This window comes from Urocitellus parryii, chromosome 15, assembly GCF_045843805.1.
Source record: "Urocitellus parryii isolate mUroPar1 chromosome 15, mUroPar1.hap1, whole genome shotgun sequence".
Classification (NCBI taxonomy): Eukaryota; Metazoa; Chordata; class Mammalia; order Rodentia; family Sciuridae; genus Urocitellus; species Urocitellus parryii.
Genome location: NC_135545.1, coordinates 3,049,245 through 3,068,017, shown reverse-complemented (window position 1 = coordinate 3,068,017; position 18,773 = coordinate 3,049,245). Strand labels below are relative to the sequence as shown.

Below are 18,773 nucleotides of genomic sequence, written 5' to 3'. Positions count from 1 at the left end.
CAGGAGCCTAGCCGAGTACGGAGCAGAGGCAACTAAAATACGGCATCACATAGTCACTGGTCCTCCAAGCCCGTGCTGGTGGCAGAGAGGACGCAGTCACACATGCTGCAGCACAGGCATGGTGTCGTGTGCAGGAGAATCAGACAGCAATCCAGGTTTCACTGTTTTCTCCAGCCGCTGGCATTCGGGTGCATGTGCTCTGGTCCCAGGCAGGAAGTTAGGGACCCCAGAGGTGCAACAGACCCCTCACTCTTCCCCAGGAGCTGAGCACTGTCAGGAAGCACAACCCAGGCAGGGAAGCGAGCGTGGTGACTGGGACCACGATGGGCCCCGTGGAACACGGAGGACAGGGTGGCCAGGTGTGGGCAGGGAAGACTCCCTGGAATGTGATGCCCAGTCTGGGTCTTCAAAGAAGCACGTGTCTCCTAGGTGATGAAGGGGACAAGGAAGGCTTTCTGGGCAAGAACAGCTGGGGCAGAAGCCCAGGGCAGGGGAGCAGCGTGATGTTTTGGGAAAAGTGCTGACGCCTCTGGGATGCTGAAATCCAGGGTCGAGGAAGAGGTCAGGCGGGGAAGGGCCTATAAGCCAGGGTCTAACAGTGCCTGAGTCGCAGACCAGCCGGAGGCTTCCTAAGAGCAGTGGAGAGGATGACAGTTGAGGGGGGTAAAGGAAGTGGGTGTGCCGAGGAAGGGATGGAGTTGAAGGTCACCGAGAGGGCAGGGTGCTTCATTTCCCTTCATTTGCTCAGCAAGTATTTCCTGTGATGCTGGGTGTAGGGAACTTCCCATCCCGTGTCCTGTGCTCCGGGGGCTCCCAGTCTGGTGGGGAGAGAGCCAGGGCTCAGTTGCACAAGGCAGGACCTGGTTAGTGAGGTACCATGAGGTCAGGGTGACCTTGGGAATCGGAGACATCAGAAGTGGGACCGAGGAGGGAGGGGATCAGAGTGGGCATTAGAAATTTGCTTTGGGGCCTGTGTGGAAGAGTTAGAAGTGGGGGCAGGGGAGGCTGGAGTGGGCGAGCCTGGGAGGAATTCTGTGATGGTGGTTTCAGGAAGGAGATGCTGGAAAATGTAGAGAGGATACGAGTCAGTGAGACTAGATAGGACTTAGTCTGATGCATGGAGAGAAGAGGGGCGGGGAGGTGAGGAGAGGGCCAGGGAGAGGTGCATTCAAGGGGATGACTGATGGGGAGGACAGAACTGGCTAGGGGATGATGGATTCTGCAATCCAAAGGCCAAACAGCAAGAAAGGTGGAGGGTGGGCCACAGGAAGAGTGAGATGGGTGGGCCGCAGGAAGAGTGAGATGGGGGGTGCAGAAGAGACCCAAAACAGGTGAGTCCTAGAGATGGGAAAGGCGAAGACTTAGGAGATTCCGAGAGGGAGAAACTGAAAACAAGATGCGCAAGCCTTCACAGTATTGGAGAATTGCCGAGCGCTGACCTGTTCAAGGCCCAGGCTAGGCCCACAGGGTATGGTGGTGAGCTGACAAGGGCCTGCTCTCGGGCTCCCAGGAGGCACGTGCAATACACACTGAAGGGTGCTTCAGAAGTGAAGCAGGATGACAGATCAGGGTGACGAGATAAGCTGCGTCAAGAGGTCCTGACCGCCAAGTAATGTTTGAACAGAAATATGCATTCTGAGAGGGCAGGGGAGGAGAGAAGGGCTCGGATCAGGAACCCTGGCCACCAAAGGTGGCAGAAGAAGCCTGAGTAAAACCAGATTTCCAAGGAGGCCTTTGTGAGCAGAATAAACAAGGGCTAGTTGACTGGGTTAAGAAGTCCCAAGTGCAGAGGGCAGCTCAGGCCTTGTAGCCTGGGAAGGAATTTGAACTTTATTCTGGGTTTGATGAGAAGCCTTGGGGAGCTCTGAGCACAGGCATGCTGGGATCATATTTTTGTTTAAACAAAACAATAACAGAATTGTGGTGTTGTGCTGGGAATAGACTTGGGAGGTCAAAAGCAGAAGCAGGGGTTGGGATTTTGGAGGTGATGCCTACAGTGGTGGCAAGCCGGCTGTACAGGGAGGCAATGAAGCCCAGGGAAGGGGAGAGAGGATTCTCCGGTTGGGTGCTGCGGCCAGGAAGGGGGAGGCAGGGTTTGGTGGTAGGAATCCAGGGTCGTCGTAGGGATGTGTCAGGTGGGGATGCCTTTGGGAAGTCCAAGTCCGAGTATGGAGCAACCAGTTGGAGACATCAGATAGGAGTGGTTAAAAGATCGTGGCTGGAAATACAAGTCTTGGAAACGTCAGCAGATGGAGGCATGGAAAGCCACAGAATGGGATGGTAACTTAGCAGCTGCGTGCAGGTAGAGTGACCCTGGCAAGAGTCTTGGGGGGACATCTACACTGGGGGAGAAGAGCAGGTAGCAAAGGGAGCCAAGGAGTGACCGGAGGCTGGCAAGAAGCAGGAGAGTCCTTGAGGGCCTAAGCACAAGCATTTCAAGAGGAGGAGGAGGGGGCTGGGGTTTGGCTCCGTGGTGGAGCGCTTGCCTGGTATATGGAAGGCTCTGGGTTTGGTTCTCAGCGCTGCAAATAAATACATAAAATAAAGGTCCATCTACAATTTAAAAACATACATACGTATATGGAGGAGGAGGGGCCAGCTGTGCGGAAGCTGCTGCGGAATCGGAGAAGATCTGGGGGCAAGTGACCAGTAGGTTTGCTGAGTGATCCTGGCTGATGATCTGGACAGAGCTCACTTCAGCTCAGAGGCAGGGACAGAAGCCCTTACCAGGGAAGAGGGAAAGGGAATAGAGGCAATTAAAATGACCCAGACAAGGAGAGGAAGACGGGAAAAGGCACCCTGAAATCAGAGAGCTATTACAGCAGGCAGGAGTGAGAACAACGGGGTGACCCCGGCCAGCGGGAGAGTTCAGGGGTGGTGAACAGAGTCCGGAGGACCCCAGCCAGGCCTCTTCTGTCCTTTGCTGCTGCTCATGCAGGCTCTGGGACTCTCTGGAGCCTGGGAAGACCCAGCAAGGCAAAGGGAAAGAAGACGTTTCCTTTATTTTCTGAAACGAAAGTCCATTCAGACTCCCAGTTGCCAGAACCTGTGATCAAAGAGCTGTGTGTGCCCCTGAGGGAGAAAGGCAGCAGAATACAGAGGGTGGTGTGCTCTGCTGGGGGAAGCAGGTACCTTCCCAGCTTCGTGGGGGTGTCCTCGAGGCCGGTGCTTCCTCATCGCAGTTCCCTGGCCAGTTCTGGGCTCACTTGTTCATTCACATCACCTACCACACCTTATAAGGCTGCCTGTGTACCTGGCCACGAGCTGGGTGGTGCAGAGGTTGCCCCTGACCCAGTCTGGTGGGAGAGTCAGACACCTAAGCAGACAGTCGCATCCCAGGGCATTGGGGGCTCCAAGGGAAGAGCACAGAGCAGGGGCAGGCAGGGAGGGGTGCCCCAGAGCCCTGGTCAGCTGGCATGGGGCCTACCTGGAGCAGCATCCTGGGTGGAGGTGGATGGCAGGAGGGTCCCACCTGGGCAGTCTGCAGAAGGGCTGAGGGAGGGGGTGAGGGGTGATGACCAGGCCCTGCTGCCATGCCACACGGCTGTCCCTGCCCCTGCTCCTGGGGGAGCTGAAACTGCATGGAAGGTCCCCCAGGGGTGCCCTGAAAATAAAGTCATGAAGAGGTCAGCTGCCGTGGTTCACGTGTCCCCAAGCCTGGCCCTTCCCTCACCCTTTTATCTCCTGGGATCTGAGGGCCAAACCCCCAGAATCCATCCATCCTTTTAAGACCCTGGGTTCTGGCCCATCTCCCCCAGGCCCAGGGTCCAGGCCCCAGTCCCCCTCCCCCAGGCCCAGCCTCCTCCCTCAGACCCAGGGTCCAGGCCCAGCCTCCCCCCTGAGACCCAGGGTCCAGGCCCAGCCTCCTCCCTCAGACCCAGGGTCCAGGCCCAGCCCCCTCCCTCAGGCCCAGGGTCTAGGCCCAGCCCCCTCCCTCAGACCCAGGGGTCCAGGCCCAGCCTCCCCTCTCAGACCCAGGTCCAGGCCCAGGCTCCTCCCTCAGACTCAGGGTCCAGGCCCAGCCCCCTCCCTCAGGCCCAGGGTCTAGGCCCAGCCCCCTCCCTCAGACCCAGGGTCCAGGCCCAGCCTCCTCCCTCAGACCCAGGGTCCAGGCCCAGCCTCCTCCCTCAGACCCAGGGTCCAGATTACAGCCCTCCTCCCCCAGGCCCCAGTCCCCCTCCCCCAGGCCCAGCCTCCTCCCTCAGACCCAGGGTCCAGGCCCAGCCTCCTCCCTCAGACCCAGGGGTCCAGGTCCAACCTCCTCCCTCAGACCCAGGGTCCAGACCCCAGCCTCCTCCCTCAGACCCAGGGTCCAGGCCCAGCCTCCTCCCTCAGACCCAGGGTCCAGGCCCAGCCTCCCCCCTCAGACCCAGGGTCCAGGCCCAGCCTCCCCCCTCAGACCCAGGGTCCAGTTCCAGCCTCCTCCCTCAGACCCAGGGTCCAGTTCCAGCCTCCTCCCTCAGACCCAGGGTCCAGGCCCAGCCTCCTCCCTCAGACCCAGGGTCCAGTTCCAGCCTCCTCCCTCAGACCCAGGGTCCAGTTCCAGCCTCCTCCCTCAGACCCAGGGTCCAGGCCCAGCCTCCTCCCTCAGACCCAGGGTCCAGGCCCAGCCTCCTCCCTCAGACCCAGGGGTCCAGGCCCAGCCTCCTCCCTCAGACCCAGGGGTCCAGGCCCAGCCTCCTCCCTCAGACCCAGGGTCCAGGCCCAGCCTCCTCCCTCAGACCCAGGGTCCAGGCCCAGCCTCCTCCCTCAGACCCAGGGTCCAGGCCCAGCCTCCTCCCTCAGACCCAGGGTCCAGCCCCAGCCTCCTCCCTCAGACCCAGGGTCCAGGCCCAGTGCCTCCCCCCTCAGCCCCTTCTGTCCTAGTGACACAGCGCTCCAGCTTCCCAGCCCTGCCTGCTCTGGACAGAAACCCGTGGTTCCACGGTCCCGTCCTGTCTCCCCGTGTGGGAGGCTGTAGTTGGGACTTTCAGCCCCGCCCTTGACCCTTCAGGAAATCGAACTCTGGGCTTCAGCGGCTTTAAGACCAGTCCCAGCCCCTCCTCTCCCCCACCCCGCCCGGTTGTCCCCTTAAAATACCCGGGATCCCTATGGCAACAGGCGCCGGCGACAGGTGCGGGTGTTATTTACGGGTCGAGCCCGAAATAGCCGGGAGGGCGAGGGGATGGGCGGGCGGGGCGAGGCCCGCGGACGGACGAGCGGGCGGAGGCCGAGCGGAGCCGACGGGTCGAGGCATTGCGGAGCTGGGGTCGGCGCGGCGCCGAGGCAGGAGAGCGAGCGGGGCCCCTGCCCAGGAGGCCGGGGTGGGAGGCCCGAGGGGGTCGCGAGGCCTGGAGCTGAGCCAAGAGCCCTCGCAGCCCGGCAGGCCCTGGGAGCCCGGGGGAGGGGGAGCAGAGTGATCCCCAAGGGACGGAGTCCCTTCCGGGTCCCAAGAGGCCTGTGAAGTCCAGGATCCCTTGCCCCTGCTTTCTGAGCCTCAGTGAGGACCACAGCTCCTCAAGCTGAACCCAGCGGGGACTCGCGGTTCCCCTCTGAGCAGCGGGCGGACCCCAGACTCCTTTATGGACGCCCAGCCACGGTCCCTTCTGGACCTCAGCAGGGAGTCTCCGGCTTCTTGGATCTCTTTTGAGCAACTAGGGAGACTCCCTTTCCCTTTTGCTGAATTCCAGAACTCCTCTGAATCCCGCTGATCGGCTGTGAATGCTGGGGCTCCCCGGCTTCTCCGAGACCCAGACCTAGCTCTTCCCCTTCTGTTCCCCAGAGGGGCCCCAAGTCCTCCCTCCTCAAACTCTGAGCCCAGAGGATTGGGGCCACATCTCTCAAACACACAGCAGGGCTCAGCTCCCTTTTCTGGGCACCCCAGACTCGCGGCCCTAGTGGAGACCCCAGAGGAGTGCCTCTGGGCTCGGGTGGGTGCTCGGGTCTCCTGCCACTGCACCCCCAGGCGCCCCCTGGTGAGGTGAGCCTCAGGGCACCTGCCTCCTCCCGGCTTGGTTCTCTTTGCTGAGTTCCGTTTGCAGCCCCGGCTCCTCCTGGAGGCTTCCCCTCCCTGGGGTCTAGGTTTCTCAACTGCCGAGCCCCGGAGGGCACCTGACTCCCTCATTTGAGGTTCAGCTCTTCCTCTCTCATCATCCAGCACCCACTGAGCCCCGGCTCCCTCCAAGGTCCCAGGCTGTGCCCGGCCCCTCCTCCCGCCCGCCCCTCAGGACCCCTCCTCAGCTCTGCCTGCTTGGACCTCCCCGAGCCCCATCTGCAGCCAGGATGATGATGTGGTCCAACTTCTTCATGCAAGAGGAGGACCGGCGGCGGGCCGCTGCAGGCCGGCGGCGTGCCCAGGGGCAGAAGGGAGTCTTCCTGACACCAGAGCAAGAGGGGAAGATCAAGCTGGTGCTGCTGCTGGTCTCCATAGGTGCCACGCTGGCCGTGCTGGCCGTGGGCACAGAGTTCTGGGTGGAGCTCAACACCTACAAGGCCAACAGCAGTGCCGTCTGTGACGCCGCCCACCTGGGACTGTGGAAGGTGTGCACCAAGCGACTGTGGCTGGCGGACGTGCCCGAGGGCCGCGAGACCTGTGGCCCTGCCGAGCTGCCTGGAGGTGAGAGGCCATGCCCTGACCCAGGTAGAGAGACTGAGGAAGCCACGCCCCAGAAAGAACCCGGGCCCCCAGGAGAGAGCTGGCACCCCAGAAAGACCTGTGCACAGATCTGCCTGGGCTCTCAGAGACAGACGAGGGCACTCAGACCTGGCCCGTGTTCCTAACTGGCTTGTCCCCAGGGGACCTGTGCTTCAGAGCCTGTCTTCCGGCCTGTACCCCATCACCAGCCTGTGCCCCCACACCCAGCTGGTGCCTTCAGAGAGCCTGACACACCTGACAGCACATCCCCACTCACACCCCCGAGATGCCTGCACCCCTGTGCATGTGCCCACAGAGAGCCTGCGTCCCAGACAGTCTTCCCCCTGGAGACAGACGGATCCCTGGCTGCGAGCTCTGGGCAGACAGACCGCCCTGCTGCCCACCCCAGTGTAGAATCTGTGCAGGTTCGCTCCCTGTGAATTTGCCAAATGAAGCTCTTGCCAGTCACCTGCCAACGCCCCAGGGCGGGCCTTGTGCTCTGGCACCATTCATCCCTGCCCCTCTCCCCTCCGGAGGCCTGACTGCAGCTCCGGCCCTTCTCACTTTCTCTGCGGACTCTCCTCGCCCCTCGCCTCCCCTACAGTAGTTCTGCAGCTGTGCCAGAGGGCTGTCCCTTAGCTCTCACTGACGGCACATGCCATGCCCTTTACTGTCCCAGCAGGCCTTCTTCACGAGAACTGGGCAGGAGCGCACTTCTCTACCCACCCAAAGAAGACATCTTAGGCATCTCCCCTCTGGCCATTCAGGATGCCACCTGTGAGATTGCCCATGTGGGGTATCCAGCCATGCCATCCACACAATGCCCCACCATCGCAGCATCCCTCAGAAAGGATCCTGCCCCTCTGGGCTCCAGATGGGGTTTCTGTCCTCTGTTACTTCTCCAGGTGGATTTATCCATAGAGTCCAAATAAGGGTGTCCTGAGCCTTTCCTAGCAAGTGGGCGGGCACCAGGCATCCTCTGCTGTCCACAAGACTATCTTAGTCACTTCACTCCTGTAGATGAGCTGTCAGCCCTCAGGGTCTTGAGCAGGATGATCTCAAGCTTCCGCCAAGCGGGATTCCCCAGTAATAAAAATGTGAGACGGGTACCTAGTTCCTGGCTCTGTTCTAAGGAGTCGATGTGCATGGATTCGTCCCCTGTCCTGCCAGCCCCGTGAGTAGTGATCATCAGGTCCCTTCCACCGAGGGCAACTGTGAACCAGGCGAGTTATGTGGGGTTTGAATCTTGGCTGTCCCTGCTCCTGAGAGCAGTGCCGCTGTGTCCCACCTCACTCCTCCATAGGGAGCTTCCATGGCTCCTCACTATGCCACCGGGGTGTCCTGACCTCACTAAAAAGAAGATGGGGCTCCTCACGTCTCTTGCTGTCCCCTCTGCTGGCCAGGAGGGACTTGCCTTCCTTATAGGGCTCTGACTGTCACCCGTGCAGGACCTCTCAGAGTCTCCTGATGTCTGAGAAATGGAATGACTCATGTCCCTGGGCGGTGACAGCTGCCTCACACTGGTGGCTTTTCAGATGGGATTTGCCATATCCTCTGGGGGTCAAGAAGCCAGAAGTCCTGAGTCATTCATAGCCAGAGTGGGACACCCCACAGCCCCCCTGCCCCAGCAGGACCTTCACCCTTCCCTAGGAATGTAGGCTTCTCCACCCGCTGCACCCCACCCTGTGGCAGGAAGCACCCTAGTACCCCTTGCCGCTGCAGGAGCAGGATTCGCACCTGTCACTGCTCCTTGCTGGACACTGCAGGTCCCTCCCCTCCCCCGGTGCTCCGGGGGCGCCCACTCTAGCTCACTGGACTCAGGGGTGTCTCTCTGTCCCTCCATGTCCTCTTCAGAAGGAAAGTCCCGTTTCCACTTCTGCAGGCCGCCTGGTCCCCCTCGGGGTCCTTTACTCCTGTGGGTCTCACGCCTCCCCCTCCCTAGCCTCAGTTTCCCCACCTGTAGAACAAGAGCGTTCTGACTGGGGGAACCCGGAGGGGAGATCTGCCTCTAAAATGCAGCTCAGAAAGCTCTTTTCCTAATTGTTAAAGTTTCTCGGACACAAAATGCACAACATCACACGAATCCCACTCCCAGGTTCGGGTCCTCCGATCGTGACCAGCCCAGAAGATCCTTCCTGTGCTGTGTTGAATAACCTGGTTCTTTTCCATTCCTTCCTGACTCAACGCATTCGACCTGGGGAGCAGAGTCAGTTTCTACCCACCTGTGTGTGCTGATTTGCATAAATGAGGTCATGCTGTAGATTTCATCCTGCTCTTTAATCGGCTTAATTCGACTTTTCTTGCTCAACACCCGTCTCTCAAGTCTTCCCGCCTTTGTTATCGTAGTTCGTGGCTACTGCGTTCTGCAGAGCTTTCCACAGGGAGCGTCCCCTCGTGTATATGCCTGTCCTTGAGAGAGGGACACCTGGGTCATTCCTGCTCTGTGTTAATTATAATCGAGGCTGCAGTGAACACCCACACCTGTGTCCTCCCTGTATGTGCTTTTTCCTGGGTGCAGACCCAGAACTGAAACAGCCGGGTCCCGGGGTATCAACATGGCTCATGCGTCACGCCACGATGGGGACGTGCTCTGAGCCATGCATCCTTAGTGGATTTCGTTGTTGTGAGATCATCGCAGAGTGTGCTCACTCAGGCTCAGAGGACTAGGACCTTGCTGGGTGAGGTCATCTTCAGGACCTCCGTCCTACAGGGGCCCATGCTCCACTGATGGCCATCATGGAGCTGGGACTGTGACACGCTCCATAAAACGTGTCCGGTCCTTCCCCCAAAGCCCAGGACAGCCTCACTGCTGGTAGTTTCCGCCTGCTGCTGCCCTTTTAATATTCGCCCGTCTAATTGATCCAAAGTGGCCCCTCCCTGCTGGCTCAAGTGCGTTTCCCTGGCTCCTGCTGGAGCGGAGCCTCTTCCTGTGCCACGGGTTCTCCAGGCTCCTCTGCTGCGAGCGAGCGGCCAGGCGGGGCTTGTGCCCTGTGCAGGGGGGCGCCTGGGACAGCAGCCTGCCGGGGCTCTTTGGATTCAGGTGGGAGGGAGGACCCCCTCTTCTGTAGCCTCCCATGTCCTGCTTCTTGGTGGCCTTTGTTGAGTAAAGTGGCCGTCCCTCTCTAATCCCACTTGACCCTCAACAAACCTGCAGGAAGGAGCCAGGAAAGAGATTATCACCTCCTGTTAAAGAGGAAGCACCGGACGCCCAGAGTCAGTTAATGGCCCACTTGAGGCCCTGGATCTAGTCCTCTGCAGGGGCGGGAATCCCCGGGCGTCCTGGGCTGCCAAGAGGCATTTCCCGCTCCTCTGCACCAGGGATGCTGAGGTCCTCTCTTAAGGCCCCTCTGAGCTCTGTGAAGGGTCCACCCTGGGAATGCACACAGCGCCTCACGTCACCTCCCTCCCCCTTCTCTCCCCTGCTCTCACAGAAGCCAACTGCACCTACTTTAAATTCTTCACCACGGGGGAGAACGCCCGCGTCTTCCAGAGAACCACCAAGAAAGGTGAGCAGGTTTCACGCTGGGACCAGGGGCTGGGTGCTGGCTGCGCTCAGGGACGGCTGTTGGCACCGCTCCTCCGCCACTCTGCCCGGGATGATGGGCTCCGCTCTGGGGTCCGTGGGAACTGGTGGTGCAGATTCTCCAGACCCTGGGCCCGAGGCTGTGACCCCTTACTTTGCCCAAGCCACAGGCCACGGGACTGGGCAGTCCCTCTCTGAGGACAGCACTCTAGCATCTCATGAATGGGCGCTTGGGACGGGTAAGCCCCACCCTGGGCATTCTGTCTGGATGATCTCCAGTCCTTGGCATGACTGCAGGACACACTGGAGGAGATAACAAGCCCAGAGAAGGTAGAAGCCATCTCGCCCAGGAAGTGGCAGGATTCGAACCCAAACACATCTTACCGTAGAAGGGCACTGCCCAGAATCCCCTGCGGAGATGAAAATGCTCTACTTTGGGACCCGTCCTGCACACTTGGCATGTGGCTGCTGTCACAGGGGAGCTGAGTGTTGAATTTTGTTTCATTTGTCACGTTAAAAGTAAAAGCCCACGTGTGGTCAGCAGCTGCCACCGCACTGGACCATGCACCTCTGAGGACTCTGTCCTTTCTGCTCTGAGCACGGCTTCTCCATCACGGGGTGTCCCCACCAGCACAGGGATTGGGATCGTGACATGAATCCGGCTTCTATGAGGATTTCATGAGACAAGGCTTCTAGAGGCTTCCAGAGCCCAGGGCTTGCAGTGACCCCTCATTACCTGCAAGCAGCGGTTCCTGGCCTGCTCCACCTGTTCTGTCTCACCTCCGTGCTGGCGGTGGCATCATCCTGGTGCTCACCTGTGGCCCACCTGTGTGTGCCAAGCACACGGCCCACCCAAGGAGGGTTCTGGACCATTCCCCTGGAGTGCACAAATGATGACCAGATGATAGTAATGATCAGTTGCTCACATCTCCTTCTAAAACCCAGGCTTTGTGCCTTCTGCTCTGTGGCCTTAAGCAAGTCACTGACCCTCTCTGAGTCTTAGTTTCTTTAACAGGATTGTTATTGGACGGGACTGGGCCACCAACTTGACAACTTTTCTACAGTCCTGAATCATCCATCTTCCTGATCCTGGGCCCCTGTAAAGGAAACCTCTTGTTCTCTCTCTGTGATCTCTGCTTCTCCCCTCTCCCCTTGCAGAGGTGAACATAGCCGCTGCGGTGATAGCCGTGCTGGGCCTGGTGGTCATGGCCTTGGGCTGTCTCTGTGTCATCATGGTGCTCAGTAAAGGTGCCGAGTTCCTGCTCCGAGTTGGAGCTGTCTGCTTTGTCCTCTCAGGTGAGGGCGGAGAGCCTGGGCTGAGGGCATTGCATGCTGGGAGGGGGATCCCCAAGAATGGTTGCATCCTGGGAGGCGGGATCTGTACACACAATTGCATGCCGGGAGGCGGGATCTCCATGCACTGCTGCATGCTGGGATTTGAGGGGAGCCCAAGGGCTATCATAGGCTCAAAGATGGAGGAATTCCAAGCCCTTTTGTTGGCTGAGGATTGGACAGTCTACAAATACCATTTTGATCTGGACCCGAGGTCTCCAAGGATTGTTGCATGCTTAGGGGTGGGAACCCCAAGCACTGCTGCATGCCAGCAGCAGGAGGGAACCCCAGGGCCCTAGAAGTCTCAGCCACAGGACAGCTCCAAGCCTGTTGCTAGCTTGGATTTCTCCCCAAATACCTTTTTAGGTTTGGACCTGGAATCCCCAGCACTGTTGTATCCTGGGGTGGGGAGGTCTGCAGGCACTGCTGCGTGCTCTGATGTCGGGAAACCCAAGGGCTGTATCAGGCTCCACGGTGGCAGAGTTCAAGCCTGGTGGTTGGCTGGGATTTAGAGGGTCTCCACACAGGCTTGGAGATTTGGGCCTGGGGCCTGGGGTCTGCAAGGACTTTTTGGAGTTGAAGGTCCAGAAAAAAATACTGCATCATAGGAAATGTGGCCCTTGACAGTAACAAAGACTTCAGTTTATTGTACATCTAGCTCAGATTACCACAGGCCTGCTGCTGTGTTTAACTGCATAACCATCGCCTCTGCATTAACCTACGTTCATGAGCATCCTGTGCATCCCAAACTTACACAAAGACAGCTAGCTTAGAACAAAGTTACTTTTAAGTAATGCCAGCACTGTTTTTACAACAAGAAAAGCTTCACGTGGTGGTCGCACCAGACTTTTTTGCAAAAAAAAAATAATAATAATAATAATAATTGGCATAAAATCCATGACAATTATGTGGAGAGATTCAGTAGGTAGAGATCACTGTTCTTCATTCTGTAGTTGAGAACACTGAAGCTCAGAAGAGGCAGATGAGTTATTCGACTCACACAGTGAGGACAGAGGTGGGCCTGAGCCTGGGCGGCCTTCTCCAAGCTGGCCTCTCTGCTGCACACACCTGGCACCTCGGGGAGTACTCTCCTGAGGTGTCTCTGTGGGCTCAGCACGGTATGGTGAGACGGAGGCACAGCCGGGGAGTCAGTGGACTAGCTTTGGTCTTAGTCTGGATCCTGAATCAGTATACGACCCTGGGAAAGTTCCATTCATCTTCTGGGCCTTAGTTGCCTTGTTGAATCAAACTTTTCTCCGGTGGAAAGAAAAATCATTGATCACACTTCCTTTCTTTGAGTGTTTATGAGCATCTACGATGATCCAGGCATGGTAGGGGCTAGAGATAGATACAAGACGACTCTGCTATCCAAGGGCCTCAATTTGGGCAGAAAAAGAGTATAACTAATAATTACATAAGTCGTGATTCAACTGAATTGGCGATGAGAGTTACCGTAAAGCATATTAAGGGGACGTTCTGTGGTGGTGGTATGTGGCAGAATAGCTAATCTAGAAAGCAACAGTTGAGCCGATAATTGAAGGATAATAGGAATTATCCAAGGTACAGTGGTGACAGTTGTAATGGCAACAGGTGATGGTGATGGTGTTGGTGGTGATGGTGATGGTGATGGTGATGGTGGTGATGGTGATGGTGATGGTGTTGGTGGTGATGGTGGTGATGGTGATAGTAGGGGTGATGATGGTGTTATGTTCTGGTAACAGCGATGGTGTGATAGTGGTTATGGTGACAGTTGTAATGGCAACAGGTGATGGTGATGGTGTTGGTGGTGATGGTGATGGTGATGGTGATGGTGATGGTGGTGATGGTGATGGTGATGGTGATGGTGATGGTGATGGTGGTGATGGTAGGGGTGATGGTGGTGATGGTGGCAGTTGTGATGGTGGTGGTAGGGATTAGGATGGTGGTAATGTTAGTGGTGGTGGTGGTGGTGGTGGTAGTTGTCAACGTGATGGTGAAATAAAATGGGCAGAGGCTATAAAGCATTAGGGAAGTTTGCAGAACAGAATGAAGATCAGAGTATAAGGCAAGGCAAGTCTTGCAAAAGTGCACACAGTAGCCTCTATGAACAGGTGAGGTAGAGGCCTGGAGGCCGTGTGGGTGTTCAAGAGCCACACGAGTGGAGAAGAGTATTACCGTGTCTTATGAATGGAGATCTCCCTAGGTAGAGGGCGAAATTCAGTCATTCCCTTTCCTTTCTATCTTCTATTCGCTAGTTCATCCAATTTACTGTGATACAATGAATAAATGCATGTCTACACCTCTACACACACACACATGATACATACGTTGCACATGCATGCACATATGCGGATGCCTGGAGGCAGTATCCTAACAGTGCAGACCGGTGCCTGTCACCATGCTGACGGGTCTGACTACCCAGACAGGAGCCGCACAAGCAACCCCACAGTTAGAAGCCATAGTCGGTGACATGAAGGACAAGGAGCGTCCCCGCGGGAGTGAGCAATAAGAGCACCTGATTCCGTACGGGGAGTTGGGCAGCCTGTCCGAGGCAGTGACCTCCACGATGTCACATCATAGTTAAGCAAGGAGAAGAGAGCTTGGTGAGCTTGAGGTCCTGAGAGGGCCACTGTGACCCGGCCTTGGAGAGGGGTGTGCTGGGACGGGACGGCGGGGAATCAGCAGGGAAAGAGCGCGTCTGGATTGGAGACCGCTTGTGATCTGGGCAAACCCTTCCCATCCCTGACTTAGGTCTCCTCACACCCAGAACTCCCTTGCTTTATTCAGATTTTCACACCCGAGACTAAAAGACCCGACCTGAGCAACCGCAGAGGAGGAAAAGTCCATTTGGGGCTCAGGGTTGCAGAGGTCTCAGTCCCTGGAAGGCCAGCTCCCGTGGTCGGGGCTCGAGGTGAGGCAGGGCATCATGGCAGAGAGTGGCGGAGGGAAGCCGCGCACATCAGGGTGACCAGGAGGCAGAGACGCCCCTCTCCAGACACAAACATCTACCCCAAAGGCAGGACCCCGAAGGCCACCTCCCCCAGCCTCCCCCTTGGCCCCAGTCACCACTCTGTTAACCCCTCGGGGGCGAAGTCACTGAGTGGGTTGAGGCTCCCACAAGCCGATCGTTTCTCCTCGAACCTTCTTTCACTGTCTCACACGTGAGCTTCTGGGGGTCACCTCGCGTCAGCCCTGACCTTCCCAGGGTCCACCCATCAGGTGTTCACCCTTCCTTCTGCCCACGGAGCCTTCCAGGGACCCGTCACTCCTCCTCCCTGCACTGTGCGCCCTCTGGGCCATCAGCCATGTCAGAGGACACCTTCCCGAGGACTGCACAGCTCGCAGGGGCCGTTGCTGGGGCGCTCACACCTGCCTTCCCCCCGAGGGCGTCTCAGAGTGTCTTATTTGAGGTTGGATGTGTCCTGTGGGTTGTGCGGCCGGGTGGAGGCGAGGTGGCCCTGACACTGTGTGGTCGTGCTGGGTGTCGGGATGGGCGGCTGTGTGTGTGTGTGTGTGTGTGTGTCTGTAGACAAAGGAACAGGCACAGCCGACAGCACGTCTTTTCCTAATGTCTGTGTCAGTGTCCCCCGAGGATTCAGGGCTGTGACAGGTGGACGTGTGCCCTCAGGGTTAGGCCTGGGGTGAGATGGCACTAGGACAGTCTCATGTGGATCCATCGTTGTTAATCACCAGCCGTGAGCAGCTGCCACGGAGGAGAAGTAGAGTGTGAGGAAGACATGTTGTGCCTCCACAGGGCCTCTGCTGGGCCTCCGCTGGGCCTCCACTGGGCCTCCACTGGGCCTCCACTGGGCCTCCACAGGGCTGGAGGGCCTCCAAGAGCCTCTGCTGGGCCTCCACAGGGCCTCCACAGGGCTGGAGGGCCTCCAAGAGCCTCTGCTAGGCCTCTGCTGGGCCTCCACAGGGCCTCCACAGGGCTGGAGGGCCTCCAAGAGCCTCTGCTGGGCCTCTGCTGAGCTTCCACAGGGCCTCCACTGAGCCTCCACAGGGCCTCCTCTGGGCCCCGCAGGTCCTCAGCTGGGCCTCTGCCCTGCCTGTGGCCAGCTGCCCACGCCCCGTTTCTGAGGAGGAAGACCCAGTCATACTGGGTGGCAGTCCTTTCTGACGGCCTTACTTAATCATTTCCAGAGGTGGCCATGTTCTGGGGACTCGGGGTTGGGACCTCAACATGTGACCTTTAGCTGACCGTTCATCACTGGATGAAGCTCCGGGGGAACGGGGACTTGGCTGGTCTCTGTGTGTCGAGCCCTTGGTACCCGCGACCCCACTGAGGGCTGCTGAATGAGGCGGGTCAGCCCAGGGGAGGGGCTGCGCGGGCTCCAGGCTGCGCCCCCAGGCCCCAGGTTTGCCTCTGGCCCAGGGGGTGCTGTCTGGCGGTTCACAAGACTCTGCAGCCCATTTGCCACCTCGGCCCCACCCACCCTGTCCCGTCCACAGTGACCGCCCTTTCTTTCCCTCGAGTGTGCGGCGCTCCCTCCTGCCCCAGGGCCTTGGTGCGGGCTGCTCCCTCTGCTTGGAGCAGCGTGGCTCAGTCTTCTGTGGGGCCTGCTCCTTTCCGCCCCTGGGCTCAAGCGGCTCTGGGTGACGCCACCATCTGAAGTGCCTGCCCACCCTGGCCGTGGCCCCTGTGTGAAGCTCTCCCTGCCATGCCTCGCCTTCTGAACTACCTACTCTCCCGAGTTCCCTGGGGAGGCCGCACCCTGCAGGACACGAGGCTCGTCAGGCAGGACGACTCCAGACGTCCCTGAAACAGAGCTTCAGATGGGACAGGACCCTGGAGCCGACTGTGGCTGCTCCTGGCGCATCAGGAGCTCTGGCCCGTCAGGTGCTGCTTCCTACAGGTCCACAGGGGCAGCTTGGTCCCCTCACGGCTCTGGCCTCCTTTGCCTCTGTGCACCCGGGGACACTCGTGTCTGCAGGCCTCGGTGCCTTGGCTTAGCATCTGTCCCCTCCTGGAGGGGATGGTGGCTCGGGGCAGAGAGCCGACACTGCCTCCGTCTGTGTTCTGCTGTTTCTTAACTCGGCCTGTTTCCTTTCTTCTCTTTAGTGATTCACTGTCACTCTTCAGAAAGAGTCTTCTGGGGGTGGGGCGGGTAACAAGGGATTGAACTCAGGGCCCTTAATCCCTGAGCCACGTCCCCTTTTTTCAAAATGAACTTTATTTAGGGTCAGAGTCTCGCTGAGTTGCTTAGGGCCTCGCAGAGTTGCCGAGGCTGGCTTTGAACTTTCGATCCTCCTTCCTCAGCCTCCTGAGCTGCTGGGGTTACGGGCGTGCGCCATTGTGCCCGAGTCTTGGAGTCTGAATTTGAACTTTGTGTTTCTTGATCCCTGTGTTTACTTCTTGATTAAAATCACAGGGCGATGCACCCAAGATGCCAGTTGCCCTCTTACTCATTTGGAAGCATGCCAGCCGGTGGCATTAGGGACATTGGCAGCCACGCATACAAAACTGACAACCCCTCCTCACCCCACTGCCAACCCCTGGGCAGCACCAGGCTGCTTTCCGCCTCTGGGGACGGTCCTGTTCCTTCTCTCCGCTTCCCCAGCAGGGCCTGCGATACAGGAGGTGCTCAGCCACCCCGTCCACAGGAGCGCCACGTCTGCCTAGATCTGTGCCCCCTCCCGGGTACTTTAGACCACCCGGGTGACCTGGTGCCACGTGCGTCGTCCCGCTGTCCTGTTTAAGGAAGGGTGACAAGACCAGTGGCCTCTCTCTGTCCCACAGGCCTGCTGCTCCTGGTCAGCCTGGAGGTGTTCCGCCACGCGGTGCAGGCGCTGATGCAGGGGGCCGCCCCCGAGCCTGGCCCGGCCCCGCGCCTGGCCTATGAGTACTCCTGGTCCCTGGGCTGCGGCGTGGCGGCCGGCCTGGTCCTGCTGCTGGGCGGGGGCTGCTTCCTGCTGCTCTCCCTGCCTTCCTGGACCTGGGGGTCGCTGTGCCCAAAGCGAGGACCCCCGGCCACCTAGAGCCTCCGCCGTGCCTCCCAGGCCCCAGAAGACCTGCCCGTCCTCTGGAGGACTGGCCCTCCCTGGGCCCCTGCACCTGCGCCCACCAGCGCCTTCTCCTCTGGGAACACGCTCTTCTCGGTGGCTGACTTGGTGTCCTGGGGTGGGACAGGAAGAGGCTTTCTGCACCTGAGGGTTCCCTGGGGGGGCTGGTGGACCTGATGGGGAGACTGAGGCTGGGGTGGGTGGGGGGTCTCGGAGGGGGTCGGGCCTCCCTTTTCCAGGTCTGGACTGGTTCCCCTGCGGAGAGACTCCTGAACCTGCAGCTGGGGTGGGATTAACTCACCGTGACCTAACTGTGACCGGATTTGAGATTAAAGATTTGGAGACGGAACGGCTTTGATTTGGACTGAGTCTGTGACGCGGCCTTGCTTTCTGGGGCAGGGCGGAGCGGCCTGTGTCCTCCCCAGAAACCCACCATCACTGAACCTGTCAGCCCTGGAGTCCCGCGAGTGACGGGTGACGGTCGACTCGTGTCCCCACCCAAGGCCACGTGCTGGGGGCCTGACCCACAGTGCCTCAGAGTACAGCCTGGTGGGGAGAGAGGGTCAGCGGGGACTGGGTGACCGGGTGAGGGAATCCAGAAGGACCGGTGTCCTGGTGAAAGGCAGATGTGGACACAGACGCACAGAGGGACAGGCACCTGAGGGTGCAGTGGAGGAGGCCCAACCACCCTCCCCCCCCCCCGCCTCGCGGGGTCCAGGGGTGGGGGACAGGGGCTGAAAGACGGAGGTGGCTCTGGAATCAGGTGCTGAGCACAGGCTGGGCCAGCTGTGGGGTCTTGAAAGAAGCAGCCCTGGTCCCCGGTAAGCCTGGGGAGACTGTGGTGTCCTAACAGGGGCATTCTGGGGAGGGTTAGGAGGACCAAGGAGCAGGACAGAGGAGTGGGTGCCACGGACCCCCACCCCACTACTCACAGCGGGCGTGAGTGGGCACTGTGGTCAGGGCCAGCTTCTTCCCTTTGGAGACCCCCATGCACCTTGCACCTCCTGTGTTCTGGGTGCTGGGCTGAGCGTTCATGAGCATCACCTTGGCAACAGGCACAGTGCTGCTGAGCTGCCGTCCATGGGCTTGTTGGACTGCTGTAAGCAAGCACAGTGGATCAGAGCAGTTAAGCAACTTTCTCCAAGTCACACAGATACTGAGTGGAGAAGGTGGGGTTCGAACACGGATCTTCTGCACAACCATCCTCACACGTGCCGGGAAGTGTGAGAGGAGAGGGAGGATCAGCATCCCCGGAAACGAAGACCTCCCACCTCCATCCGTGAGCTTGGAAGGGGTCACGTTAGTTACTGCACCGAGTAG

The 18,773-nt window shown here is 59.0% G+C and overlaps 1 protein-coding gene across 1 annotated transcript; it reads left to right on the top strand.

Annotated features, from left to right (window-relative positions):
- Positions 1-5,172: 5,172 nt before the first annotated feature.
- Positions 5,173-17,802, top strand: Cacng6 (calcium voltage-gated channel auxiliary subunit gamma 6). Its single transcript, XM_077792997.1, has 5 exons — positions 5,173-5,265; positions 6,137-6,595; positions 10,045-10,119; positions 11,295-11,432; positions 17,191-17,802. The coding sequence occupies exons 2-5, from the start codon at positions 6,262-6,264 to the stop codon at positions 17,427-17,429; spliced, it is 786 nt and encodes a 261-aa protein (XP_077649123.1). The 5' UTR covers positions 5,173-5,265; positions 6,137-6,261; the 3' UTR covers positions 17,430-17,802.
- The last annotated feature ends 971 nt before the right edge of the window (positions 17,803-18,773 follow it).

Coding starts and splice junctions, on each gene's coding strand:
- Cacng6 (XM_077792997.1), top strand. CDS start 6,262: ATGATGATGTGGTCCAACTTCTTCATGCAAGAGGAGGACCGGCGGCGG. Junction 10,120..11,294: donor CCAGAGAACCACCAAGAAAG/GTGAGCAGGTTT, acceptor CTCCCCTTGCAG/AGGTGAACATAGCCGCTGCG. Junction 11,433..17,190: donor TGTCTGCTTTGTCCTCTCAG/GTGAGGGCGGAG, acceptor TCTGTCCCACAG/GCCTGCTGCTCCTGGTCAGC.